General features: G+C 66.3%; 1 protein-coding gene across 3 annotated transcripts; it reads right to left on the bottom strand.

The window, feature by feature from the left end:
* Positions 1 to 15: 15 nt before the first annotated feature.
* XKRX (XK related X-linked) lies at positions 16 to 11,755 on the bottom strand. 3 transcript variants are annotated; one of them, XM_067304098.1, is made up of 4 exons: positions 11,685 to 11,755; positions 5,208 to 5,547; positions 2,267 to 2,526; positions 16 to 1,016 (listed from the first exon to the last, which is right to left on the bottom strand). In XM_067304098.1, the coding sequence occupies exons 2-4, from the start codon at positions 5,498 to 5,500 to the stop codon at positions 271 to 273; spliced, it is 1,299 nt and encodes a 432-aa protein (XP_067160199.1). In that variant the 5' UTR covers positions 5,501 to 5,547; positions 11,685 to 11,755; the 3' UTR covers positions 16 to 270. The 3 variants fall into 3 exon arrangements, with proteins under 3 accessions (XP_067160199.1, XP_067160200.1, XP_067160201.1); XM_067304099.1 differs by lacking the exon at positions 11,685 to 11,755 and adding an exon at positions 11,623 to 11,640; XM_067304100.1 differs by lacking the exon at positions 11,685 to 11,755 and adding an exon at positions 8,335 to 8,475.
* Between the last annotated feature and the right edge of the window lie 829 nt (positions 11,756 to 12,584).

The following is a 12,584-nucleotide window of genomic DNA, read 5'->3' as shown; positions in this document are numbered from 1 at the left end:
ACGCGGACTCAGAGCCACAGCCAGGTGTCTTTACCGCTCACACAGTCCGACCAGCGCCGCGGGAGATGCTCCGAGGCCGGCACACGTACCACGATGCCCCGCCGGCTACGGCCCAGCACAGCCGAACTGTGCAACGCGGGGCCACGGGAGCCGAGCGCCCCGGGCCCAGTCCGGCCACCCATCGCGCCCCCCTGGAGCCCGGCACTGTCCATAACCGGGCCTGCGTCCCAGCGGGAGAAGCGTCACAGCCGGGGGTGCCCGGGGCACGGCTCAGACGATGCTGTGCCTCACCCCGGGCTCGCAGGGAGCTTCGAGGGGCAGCAGCCTGCCTGGCGCGCGCCGCCGGCAGCAGACACAGTGCAGGAAGTCGGCGACGTTGTGGTGGAAGAGCTGGCGGCAGGGGTGCAGGTACTGGAAGAAGAGGAGCATGAAGTAGATGCCCAGGCAGTAGCCGAGCAGCAGCTGCACCACGAGGAGCGGGGTGCAGATGTTCTCGTAGACGTCCGTCTTGAAGAAGTACCAGAGGACGACGAGGGCCGTGTTCTCCGCCAGCCTGGCGATGTAGTACACGGCCAGGCGGCCCCAGTTCTGCGACTTGTCGATGAGGTCCCGGTCGGCCAGCTTGAGCTGCACGGCGGACCAGCAGAACATGTTGATGCCGGCGTAGAGCAGGGTGAAGGCGCAGAGCACCACCACCGTGCCCACCCGGCTAAAGTTCTTCTCGATGTTGTCGGGCAGCCGCGTGCCGCTGCGCCAGAACTGCACCCAGGGCAGGAAGAAGACCACCAGCAGGTTGGCCAGGGCGATGGGGATGACCCAGTGCTTGAAGACGGTGCCGAAGAGCACGAGGACAGCCACGCGGGTGGAGATCTCCAGGCTGCGCCACAGCACGATGCAGAGGAAGGCCAGCGGCCGCAGCTGAACCTTGTAGTCGTCGTACTTGATCTGGATGGCCAGGACGTTGCAGACGAGCGCCCCGTAGGTGACCGACACCAGGCAGATCCCCATGAGGACGGCTGCAGGGGGAGGGAGAGCAGGGAATCAGGCCGCGGGGGCTGGTACCTGTGTTCGAACCAGGCACCGGCCCCCGCTGCGCTGACGCGGTCCGTGCAAGACCCGCTGCTGGAGGGCGAGCGGGGCACGGCTTGTGCTGCAAGGCCTGGGTGCACCCGCGTCCCTCTGCCCCACCCGGGGCTGAGAGCCGTCCCCTCAGCCCGCGCCCCACGTTTCAGCCCCGTCCAGTGCTATGATACGAGATGCCTGTGGGCACCTCAAGAGCCACCTAGTCCTGGGGGCTGCAAAGCAAAGTTTATTTCTAGGAAATGTCAGTGCTCACTTGCGTTTAGCCAAGGGGAGGATTTCTAAGGGCTCTCTCGCGCGTTCGCATCCACGTTCGCCTCCTGCCAGCACAGAGCAAGGTCCCTGGTGCAGAGGGGACGGGGCCAGACAGCTCGGCCAAGGACAGCAGTCTGCGGTGCTGCACAGTTATGGGGCCTGGGAGAGGCTCTCAGGAATGAGGACGTCTTCCGGAGATCTCTGGTTTCACCCCAGCCTGCCCCCCTACCCCAGGGCTTGCAAGGGAGACCTTGGAGGAAACCTTGTACTTGCACTGGGCAGCATCTCTGCTGGGGAATTTAGGGAATTTAGGGAATGCTGGAAATGGAGTTTCTAGGGCCCTTCATGCATCTGTAGTACTTTCACCCTCTAGTGGGTACAACGTTCTTGATTACAAGGCACAGGGGACTGTGCCAGGAGTGGAGGGTCCCCAGCGCAGCCGTCTGCACATATGAACCCACATTTTCTCCTCATCTGCCATAAGGTTTATCTTGGTTTCTAGCCTGCTTTCTGTCCTGGAGCCTGTGCACTACCAAATGTTTGGGCTTCCAGGACTGCAGGGGAGCGAAGGTCAGCAGGGACAGGTTCTTCATCAGAGGCTAAAATTAAAAAGCTGCAAGAGCACTCCTGCGTGCAAGGTTTGTTTGCACATGAAGGCCAGAGTTACCAGTTTGCTCAGCCACACCAAGCACCTAAGCTCATAAATAACCACAGCGAGTCGAGCGACGGAGGCCAGCGGGCTTCCTTGCGTCACGAATAACTGCGAGAGCGAGAGCGTTGGGTTTGGGAGCTCCAGCTATCAGGAAGGTGCAGAAATAGATCCGATGGAAGTATTTACGAGGGAAGTTAGAAGCCCTTAGGTAGCCTGAAAAAACAAGTGACAGCCCTGCGCGTCGCCGCGGGCCTGGCACGTCGCCCGTCCCCCCCTTACCTCGGGCAGGGGGGACGTACTTCTCGAGGACGCTGATGTAGAGCTGCAGCGTGAGCTGTGGCGTGGAGCCCAGGAAGGCCTGGATGACGGCCATGCGCTTGAAGGCGTTGCGGTGGGTAGCCAGCCGGCGGGCCGAGTGGCCCACCTCCTGCTCCATCTCCACCTCATAGCCTTTCCGCAGCCGCCTCTTGCGCGTGATGGTGACGTAGGGCTCCTCCTCCTTCCCCGACCAGCAGTACACCACCAGGGCCTCCACGCACCTGCGGGGACGGAGCGGCCGTCAGCCGCGGAGGCCACCGCCTCCGTGCCCGAGTGCCGGCGGTCGCCGCCGTGATCTCGCGCCCGCTCCCGGGCTGCCGGCACGGCGGGCTCTCCCCTCCCGCCCGCGGGAAGCCAGGCTGCTCCGGCCAGGACGCGGCCCGCCGAATTTGGGCAGCTGTTCGGCCGTGACGCAAGCGGCCGAGGCAATCCCCGGCCCCCGGGATCTCGAGCCGAGGGCAGAGCTACGCCTGGACTGCAGAACGCACTGCAGCACGCTCCTCCCCGCTCCGGCGCACAGGCTAGAAGTGTGTCGGGGGGACAAGAACTAACTGGCAGCAAGAAAGACACAGCTTAGACATGAAACCCATAGCTGTGCTGGCAGGGACACAGCTAAAGCCCGTCTCTCCTAAGGGAAGGGGTTAATCGCCCTCTGGTTCAGTCCTCCTCCCAGTTCTGTGCCCCACTGGCACCAAACACGTCTGTCCCCTAAAGGAAGGCAAGAGAATTTTCTAATATTGTATTTAATTCCTTCCGCTGAGCAAGAGGCTTTTGCACCTCCCTCTTGGCTGAGCCCGAGCGGGGACAGCAGGGAGGGCAGAGCTGGGTGAAAGCCGGTTTTTGATACGGTCGGTTGCGACAGGACTTCCCGAGAGCCGTCCCTGTGGGGCACTGCAAGATATCGCGAAGCGCAGCTGCTTTTTGCACGCGGCTCTGCTGCCTCCGCTCTGAGAGGCCGCGACAGCCTCTCCGATCTTCACAGCCTCTTCAGTCCACTGAAGTCGCGCGTGCACGTATCAGAAGCGATTAGCAGAAGGGAGCTAATCTTTGACAGGTTTGGCTTCTGCTCGAAAATTAGTTGGCTCTAGGACCAACAGCAGATAATTATTTATGAGCAGCCATTAGGACAACAGAAGTTGCTGTTTCAGACCCAAATGGAATGAGGTTTTTGGATGAATTCTCTCCCCAGACCAGCCAGCGCTCACAGTTTATTGCAAACTCTAAGGGGAGAACAGTTTCATCCAAAAGGGCTGGTTTCAAGGACAATCAGAGCTGCCTTGCGATGCCTTGCCAAAACTTCTCAGTAGTCTGGGCTCTATTTTCAGCCTGAGGATCTGACTGAAGCAGCTCCCCCCGAGCCGCTCGGGAGGTCTCCTGCAAGCGCCCGCGTACCAGGCAGCTTCGCCGGCGCGCCGCTCGTCACCCTTTGCAGCACTGCGCTTTGCCCCCAACCTGTGAAAAGCCTGCCGGGAAGGAAGCATCCCCGGCTGTGCCCGGAGATAAAACGTGGCGACGTGCGCCCCGGTACTCTGTGTTTATTTCCGGCGACGGAGGAAGCGCGGTGACAGCCACAGCGTTTCTACAGCTCCGTGGGCACGGCGCTCCCGAAGCGCCCCGAGCCGCCGGGGCGGCTGCTGGGCCTCTCCCTTGCCGTCGCGGGGAAGGACCCCGTGGAAGGCACGGTTGCTCTGAGCCCCGGCTGCGCAGGATGGATGCGCTCTGCCGTGCCGCCCACTTGCGAACCCGCTCATCCCAGGTGCTGGTTCCGGGCCCCGGTGCGGCTCTCCCGCCCCCCACGTCCGTGCCGTCACGCCGAGAGGAGCCGGCCGAGCTAATGACACCCCAGGAGGCCTCGGCCCCCGGGGAGGCACCTCGGCATTCCCGAGGAGTGAGAGAGCAGCCTGTGCCCGGCTTGTGCAACATCCGCCCCCTCGGCCTCCTCTCCCCCGCTGGGTCCCGGCAGCCCGCGCCGGCCCCGCTCCTGCGCCAGGCTCTTCTCCTCCGTGTCCCATAAACTGTCCCTGCCTCCGGCCCCAGGGAGCTCTTGCCGGTGGCAGGACCCCGGCTCACGTTCACCCTCAAACCTCCCCAGCAGAGATTAGCATCTGCACTGCCAGTTCTCATCTTCTCCTCTCCTAAACGAGAAGATGACAAAACCAAAGAGAAAGGGAAGCGCCCTGCCAGCAGCAGCTACGCGAGGAAGCCTTCTAGCAGCTCGGCTGCAACAGGCTTGCGGAGCCGCGTCCTGCGCCCCAGAGGGTGCGAGTGCAGCGGCAGGGGACAGGGCAGGCGAGGGGCAGCTCTCCCCTCCGGCGGGGCCAAAGCACCTTTCTGGGGGAGGGTGACCCGGGGGAAAGCTGCTGAGGGATGGGACCGGGAGCAGGAGCCACCCGCAGGGATTGCCTCCGCCGGAGCCCGGGGGAGGAGAGGGACGGGCAGCAGCGGGAGCTATTCTGGGAACAGCAGGGCTACTGCAGGGACGGGGCTCTGCCGCCCCCCAGGCGCCCTGCGGGGGGGCGGGGGGGGAGGCCCCACAGGCTCCCTGTTCCCTGCTCTGCCCTGGAGCTCCCGGGCCCCCTGCAGCCCCCACGTCCCCCGGCCGTGCCGAGCCGAGCCGAGCCGGAGGTCCCCGCACCCCCCAGGCCATGAGGGGGGTCCCTGCACCCCCTGTGCCTTGCCGAGCCGTGCCGGGGGTCCCCGCACCCCACGTGCCGTGCCATGCCGTGCCGGGGGTCCCCGCACCCCCCGTGCCGTGCCGAGCCGGGAGTCCCCGCACCCCCCGGGCCGTGCCGAGCCAAGCCGAGCCGTGCCGTGCCGGGGGTCCCCGCACCCCCCGTGCCGTACCGAGCCGGGAGACCCCGCACCCCCCGTGCCGAGCCGTGCCGAGCCGAGCCGCGCTCACCTGATGAGCGGCCCGAGCTGGAGCAGGTGCATGAGCAGGACGAGGGGGCGGTCGCGGCTGAGGTCGCGGTGCACGAAGATGAGGGTGAGCTGCACCAGGACGGAGGGGCAGAGCACGAAGAAGACGGTGAGCGCCAGCCAGAAGCGGTCGTCGGAGTGGCCGTAGGAGAAGCAGAGGGCCGCGGCCGCCGCGCCCTCCCCGCAGAACAGCGCCGTCGAGAAGATGATGCTCAGCGGCGGCTTCGGCCGCGACGGGGCGGCGGCGGGCGGGCAGCCCCCGCTCGGGCCGTCCATCGCGGCCCGGCCCGGCCCGCTCAGCCCCGCCGCGGCGCCATCGCGGGCTGCAGCGAGAGGAGAGCCGTGCGCTGCGGGGCGGAGCGGTGCGGAGCGGTGCGCCCCCGCCGCGCGGCCGCCCCGACGGGCAGCCGCTGGCCCGGCCCAGCCCGGCCGCCGCCGCGGAGGGCTGTGCTGTGCCGTGCCGCGCCGTGCCGCGCCGCGCCGTGCACCGGGGGGGGGGCGGGCCGCGCCGACGGCGCTCCCGGGCCCGCCCCGCCGGCGGGGGATGGGGCCGGCCGGGGCACAGCGCCGGGCCCGGGACCTCCTTCCGGCCGGGCCCCCACCCGCCGGGGCCGGGACCTCCCTCTGCCCCGCGATCCCCTGTCCGGGACCCGCCCCCCCCCAGGACCCCCGCTGGGTCTGGGACCCTCTGCCCCGGGGCCTCTGCCAGGTTCGGGACCCCCCCCCACCTCAAGACCCCCCTCTGGGTCTGGGACCCTCTGCCCCGGGGCCTCTGCCAGTTTTGGGACCCCCCACACCACAGGACCCCACCCCAACCCGTGACCCACCCGCACAGGACCCCCCCACCCAGCAAGACCTCCCAACCCCAGGACAGCCCTCGCCATGCTGGGGACCCCCCAGTCTGCTCAGCACACCCCCCTGCTGTGGCTAGGCGCCCCGCCTTGGGACCCCCTCCGCCATGCCCTGCCCCCCGCTGCACCCACCCTGGGAACCCCCCACCCAGCAGCCCTAGCCCTGCCAGCCCCCCATGCTACACCGGGTGCACCCCTAGCCTTTGGGGTGCCCCCTCGGACCCACCCCCAAATATGCCCCCCCGCCATGCCCTGGCTCCCTGGCCCAGTCGGGGCCCTGGTAGGTCCCAGCATCCCAGGGTCTGCCGAATGGGGGGTGACGCCGTGGGGAGGTGTCAGGCGGCCCCGGGGACACCGGGGTCCCACTGGGGGTGGGAGGGGATGGCAGCGTGGGTGCCTGTCGTGCCCCCACCCAGGCTTGTGGCTTTCAGCAGCTGCCTGCAAGAGTGATTTCTGCACCCGCTACAGCCCCCAGGTCCGGGCACCGGCCCCCAGGCCCAGCCTTGGGGAGGGATGCACGGGGCTGGGCCTGGGGGGCCCTGGGGGGCCCGTGGGGCGGAAGGAAGGGCCCCAGGAGCTGGGGCAGGGCGCTGCGGCGGCGCTGCCCGGCGAGGTAGAGCGCTCGGCCGCCTCGTGGCACGGCACCCCGGCAGCCCTGGCGCGCAGCTGGCTGCGGTGAGACCCGGCTGAAACAGCACGGAGAAGTTGTGGCTCCTGCCAGCCTCCTGCCCGGAGGAAGTGAGAGCCGCTTGGCCCTGCAGCAAGGCCACGGGGGCCCTGTCCCGCACCCCGCAGCCGTGGGAAATACGACTGCCCGCGGTCTGGGCCACGGCGGAGGCCAGCGCGGCGTCTCCGCGTCTCCGTCACGAGCACGGATCTGGGGCTGCTCCCTCCGCAGCGGGGCTGGGGGGTCCCTGCTCCCCGTCCCCCGGCACATCCCTGGCTCTGCCTGCTTTTCCCCCGGCAGCGGCAGCAGCAGTGGGAGCTCCCGCAGCCGGCCGCCCTGGCCCCAGCCTCGGCCCCGGCCCAGCACACGAGCTGCCTGGCCCCGGTGCGCTCCACCTGCCAGATTGCTCAGTCCGGCCTGGGCACACTCTGGCTTGGCTGGGAGAGACGTGACTCAGGCAAGGAGGGTTTGAGGTCAGCCAATTCTCCCTGTTTTGGGCAGCCGTCGGTAGCTCAGCGTTCATCCTTCTGCAGCCAGGCCAGCTGGAAAGGAGGTGGCCTGCGCCGAGGGGGGCAGAGCCGGAGGAGACGCGGTGCTCGCCGTGCATCCTGCCCCAAGCGCCTCCAGAGCTCCTTGCCTCCAGAGCACGAAGCTCCACAAACCCCGTGAGTAACCGTTGTCCCCATTTTACTAGGACGGGAGTTACTACGGCTGCTTAGCTTATCAGGGTCAGAGCCGGGAATGAAACCGCCCGAGACCTTGGGGACGCAGCGAGGGCCACCGCGGCGCCTGCTCCCGCTCCTCCGGCCGCGCAAACAAGCAGCGCAGGTCCCAGCTCCTGCTCAGCACTTTTTCCTCCAACTAAACAGCTGCTTCAGGAGACCACAAACGCAATGAGCTCACCGGGACTGGTCTGACCAGAGGGGAAGGGAGGCTCGCATGTGATCCCTCCGCTCTGGTATGATAGACACGGATTTTGAAGCTGTTTTTGGAAAGCCCAGCAGGGCAGAGTGCAAGGGACACAGCGTCCGTCCTGGGAGCCTGCCCACCAGCCGGGGCAGCTTTCCCCCCAGCTCCGGCGTGTCCTGCCCCTGGGCGCCGCGGCTGGGAGCCCTGCACCGCTCGGGAGCGACCGCCACGGCTGGCCCCGGCACGCAGGGCGTCTGGGTGTGCGGCCGGTGACAGCGCGTCGCGCGGCACGGCCAACTGCGCCCACACCTCTCTATTAGCAGCAAGAGCAACCTGCAATTCATGCCACTTATGCAATTTCCATTTATACAAATTAAAAGCAGCCCCCAGGAGTCTGGCAGGCCACCAAGCTTCAGCTGAGCAATTCCTGGGCTCAGAGTCATCGCATTTTTAATTTTGTCTTCCCCTGTTCCATGATGAAATATTTTAAGTGCAATTGTTTAGGAACACAAGAATTCCAGTCCTGTGCGCACAAGTCCCGACACTCTTCGGAGGAATGGATGGATGAAACCTCACAGCGCTTCCCCAGACCAGTTATTATCCCATTTTCTGACCCCAGCACGGCGAGGTAGAGGGATGTGCTCTGGTTCACACCGTGAGTCACCCCTCAAGCCTAAACCTACCTGCCCGGAGCTCAGCGCTGCCAGCAGCAGACCGTAAAAGCGTTGTGCCCCCAGATGCTATAAGAAAGCGATTCGGCCCTCGCTGCTTTGCCGCTCCCTGTCGCTCGGGGATTGCAGCCTGCAGACCCAGCGCGGCTGCAGCGCGGCTGCATGGCAGCCCTTGAACTTTGCTATCGCGGGGCGGCTGGCCGACCCACACAGCGGGAGCGGGGAGGGCGGCCGAGTGGAGGGAGGGAGGGAGGGAGGGAGCACTCTCAGGCATTCCCATGCAGAGCCGGGATCAGGATGGATCCCGGGCCAGGGAGCCACACGCTGCCAAGCACCTGGGGTGGTAGCTTCGGTGCTGAGCAGTGCCTGGGGCTGCAGAGCCGGGATCCAAAAACGTGAAGAGACCTCCGACATGAGAATATCTCATGCGAGTGCCTGGTAGGTGTAAAACCAAAGATGCCAAGCAGATGGGGACTGTGGTGACAGCTCTAGGGACATTTTATAAAGTGAGGATTTTTAGATGCATTACAGGTTATTCCTTATGTTATAGCAGCCCCTGGAAGCTCATGTCTTTTGCAAACCTCACTTTGAGGAGCCATGTGGCCGGGCTTGGCACATGGTGGCACCTGGTCGCTGGGGTCCTGCCCACGCCTCCCTGCGGGTGCCAGCAGCTCTCGTGTTCGTGGGTCTCCCCCAGCCGGCGTTTGCCCAAAGCAGCAGCCCCGAGCCCTGCCACCACGTGGGAACTGCGGTCCTCTCGTTTCAGAAAAGGCTGCCTCGTCCTGGAGAGCATCCAGGCTTCATTATTTTCTTAATCCCAGACTGCATTATTTTCTTACTGCCGGTGTTCACACGCTGCGAACACAGCGATGTGGCAATCGTGGCTACACATGAAACGTGGGATTTGCTGCACAGCTTTTCCGGGCCCTTGTGCGTCCGTGGGACACAGCGAGGGCGTTTGTGCGTGACGGTCCAGGCTATACATAGGGGCAGGAGCAACCTCCCTCGCTTGCTCCGACTCTGAAAATAGGCAGCTCTGGTTCAAACTCTGCCTGTCTGGCAGCTCGCCTCCTGTAAGAGGAGAAGAGAAAAGCCCTTGAAAACGGCAGCGAGCCCCTCGCCAGAGCCCTTAAAGAGCCCGGGGGCCGCAGAGCCGCCTGCCCGCTCTGGAAACCGGCCTCTCGCCTCGGCGCGCAGGCCTGCGCTGCGCTAGGACCCCGGGGAAGGCACCGCTCCCAGCAGCCGCCGCCGGGCTTGCCGAGCGGCGCGGCCTCGGCTTCCCAAATATAGCCATGCCCCGAGCGGCAGAGGCAGCCGGCCGCGGCGCAGGGGGGCCGCGCTTCCCCACCCCCGCCGCCCTCGCCGGTCAGGAATCTCCCCACCGGCACCCTTTGGCCTGAGGAATAAACACGCCGCCGACGCTGCGCGGCGGGACGGTGGGGATGCGTCGGTCCCCCAAAGAGCCCGTGGGCTGGACGAGGTGTTAGCTGGCTAAACACGCAGCCAAGGCTCGCCGGCCCCAGAGCAGGCACGCAGCGCAGCAGCAAAACCAGCAGTGCTGGGGCTCGGGGGAATTTGTGAGCCAGGAACTTTTTCCTTACTTTGGAAATCGCTTTGCAAATGACTGTGCTTCACAGTAAGCTGTTTGGATTTTGCATTTCACTCTAAATAGCTCCTTTTTATTATTATTTTTTTCCTGCCCATCAGTCTGTGGAAAAGTTTCTGCTCTGGAGAAATCTTTTTTTCCATTTGCTTTGCGTTTTCATGTGACTGCTTCTATTGCTCCTTTTCCTTGTGCGCTTATGCTGCAACTAGATCCTCGCGGCGGGGGGGGGGGGGGGGGGAGCCCTGTGCCTGCGCGCGGCCCCGAGGCCTTCATCCGCCTGGCTCTCGCCGCAGCCCGAGGCTGCGATCAGCAGGAGGCAGCGCTGCGCGCGGCCCGTGCCGGGGTGCCGGTGCGGGAAGCCCCCCCGTGCCGGCCGGCGTGACGCGCGGGGCCGCAGCTGCCCCGCGGTACGGCTCGGGCACGGGGCGTCTCCCTGCGGCCTCACTGCTTAAATGCTTTAAAAGGAAAAGAGAAGCGCCTTCTTTTGGTGGATCTGTAGCTCTCTCTAATATTTATACGTTTTGAAGTCACGGCCTCTGTGGCTGCAATTCCAGTTCGGGCAGCAGGTGATACTGTAACAATAAACCAGGCAGGAAGAGCTGAAGTTACTTTTAATTAACTGATCCTGCTGGTGCCGCCGGGTGCAAACGTCCGCAGCGCGGGGCGCGCTCGCCGGGCCGCCCCGAAGCAGGAGGGACACGTCACGCTCCCGCCGGGCACAGCAGGAAGGAGCACCGGCATGAGGAGGAGCATTTGGGTGCCGGCGGCTGCCGCGCCGGCTCCTCCAGGGGCGCCGGGAGCCACTTCCCGAGAAACGCCCCACGAAAGCCAGCGAGAAGGGGGGAGAAAAGCCGTGAGCCTACACATCCCCGAGCCGTCGGGCCGGGGCAGCAACAGGCCCCGCGGCTGTGCGCAGCCCCCTTTGCCGCCCCTCGCCCTGCCGCGTTTCGGCCCGTTTGGGGTGTTTCGCCCCGTGCTCCTTGCACGCCGGGGCGAGCGTAGCACAGCAAGCGCCTTATCTCCATTAAACTTAACATCTCCCACTTCCGCTTTCGTGGCGGGGCTAGCGGGGTCTGTGCAGGCTGCACAGCAGGTGGAAACGTTCCAGAAAAGCTGCCTCCTTCGCCCAAAACAGAGGTGGAAGGGGCGCCTGGCGGAAAGGGGTGCCGCACTCTCCCGGCCAGCCAGCCGGCCGGCTCCGCACAGGGCCCATCCCGTCGGCATGCACAGGGACGGCCCGGTCCATCCCCAGCGCCGCGCTGCGGCCGAGGCAGCACCTATCCGGCATTTCCAGTCAGACTGTGCGGCGTCTGCACGTAATTAGCTCCCGGGATTTAAAGCCCCTATTATCCGGTTTATCATTAGCCACCAGAGCCGTGCTGGGATTTAAAGGGACGATGCGGTTATTTGCACAGCCGCTGCTTCGGCTCGCCCCGGAGGGCTGCCGTCGTTGCGCCATGCGCCCAAAAGCCCGCACAGTCCCTCCATCGGAGCACTGTGCCTCTCCTTGCCCTGGGCACTGCAATCCTGGGATCTCAGCCCCCACCAGCTCCCATCAGCGCTGCCCAGTCCCATCCCCCCGTGGCCCCCGCGGCCCTGGCATCTCCCCGCTCCGCTCCCAGCCCCGCGTCCCGGCTGCTTGGGTCCCACGCCGGTGCCTCCGGCGCCCCGGCCCAGCTGCGGCGCGTACTCACGGGGTCGGGCGGGCTGCCGGCCCCCGTCCGGCCGCGCTGCTCCGCACTGCCCGGGGTCTCGCCTCGTCCCTGAAGCACGTGCTGCTCCTGGATGGAGCCCGCGCGCCGGGGCCGAGCAGCCCCACGCCGCGCGCAGAGCTCTCCCTCTCCGGCTCCGCGGCGCTAGAGGAGCCGGCCTGGCGCGCCGCCCAGAAGGGGCTGGGGGCAGAGTTCGCTGAGAGCCCGAATGAGGAACATCTTCCGCGATGGGCCGGGATAATAAATCCTGCCTTGGAGTTTCTCACCTGGCAACAGTCACCAAGGAAACCCGGCCGGCTTGGCGGCGGCGCTGCGAGCCCAGCGGCGGCACGGGGCCGTGGGGCTCCGTGGGCGTCCCCAGAGCCACTGCTGCCGCCACCGCCAGGGCTGGGAGCCCGGGGCAGCGCGTGGCCGAGCCCGGCTGCCGCCTCTGCAACCCAAGCCGGCCGGGCGCGCGTCCCCGGGCACACTGCCAGCCGCCTCGCTGCGTAACCGGAGCCGCGGCAGCCGCGCGCCCAGGCCGGGCCGGGAGCAAAGCGCCCGCCGATTAGGGCTGCCCCCCTTGCCGCTTTTCAGGAGTCGGGCGCGCGCTTCACACAAGGCTTGGGGCGGTTTTCGAGGCCCGGCGTGTAGAAAGGGGCACTGCCACTGCGGCATGCCGTTTCGGCAGCTGCAGGCGAGCGTCTCCGGCGCTTGCTGCAGACGTGCTCGGCGCAGCCCCGCGGGCCCCGGCACAGCCGAGGTCCCTCTCCGCGGCCAGGCCAGAGCAGCGGGGGGTGCAGGTGCTCCCCAGCAGTCACACGCGCGGGGCGGGCAGGCCAGCACCCACCCCGAATACCGTGGCCTGCTGCAGGCAGCCGCGACATCCGTGCGGAAACTTCCTCCGTTAATCATTAACCACATGCCCGCTCGGAGCAGGCACACGCTGCCCTCGGGCGCCGCCC

Source organism: Apteryx mantelli, chromosome 13 (genome assembly GCF_036417845.1).
Source record: "Apteryx mantelli isolate bAptMan1 chromosome 13, bAptMan1.hap1, whole genome shotgun sequence".
Lineage (NCBI taxonomy): Eukaryota > Metazoa > Chordata > Aves > Apterygiformes > Apterygidae > Apteryx > Apteryx mantelli.
The sequence above is the reverse complement of the archived record's forward strand: the minus strand, read 5'-3'. Positions and strand labels throughout refer to the sequence as shown.

Bases quoted from the DNA above. Each gene is read 5' to 3' on its own strand.
- XKRX (XM_067304098.1), bottom strand. From the start codon at position 5,500: ATGGACGGCCCGAGCGGGGGCTGCCCGCCCGCCGCCGCCCCGTCGCGG. The intron at 2,527-5,207 runs GTGAGCGCGGCT...CCGTCCCCGCAG, and splicing joins CAGCTCGGGCCGCTCATCAG to GTGCGTGGAGGCCCTGGTGG. The intron at 1,017-2,266 runs GTAAGGGGGGGA...CTCCCCCTGCAG, and splicing joins GTACGTCCCCCCTGCCCGAG to CCGTCCTCATGGGGATCTGC.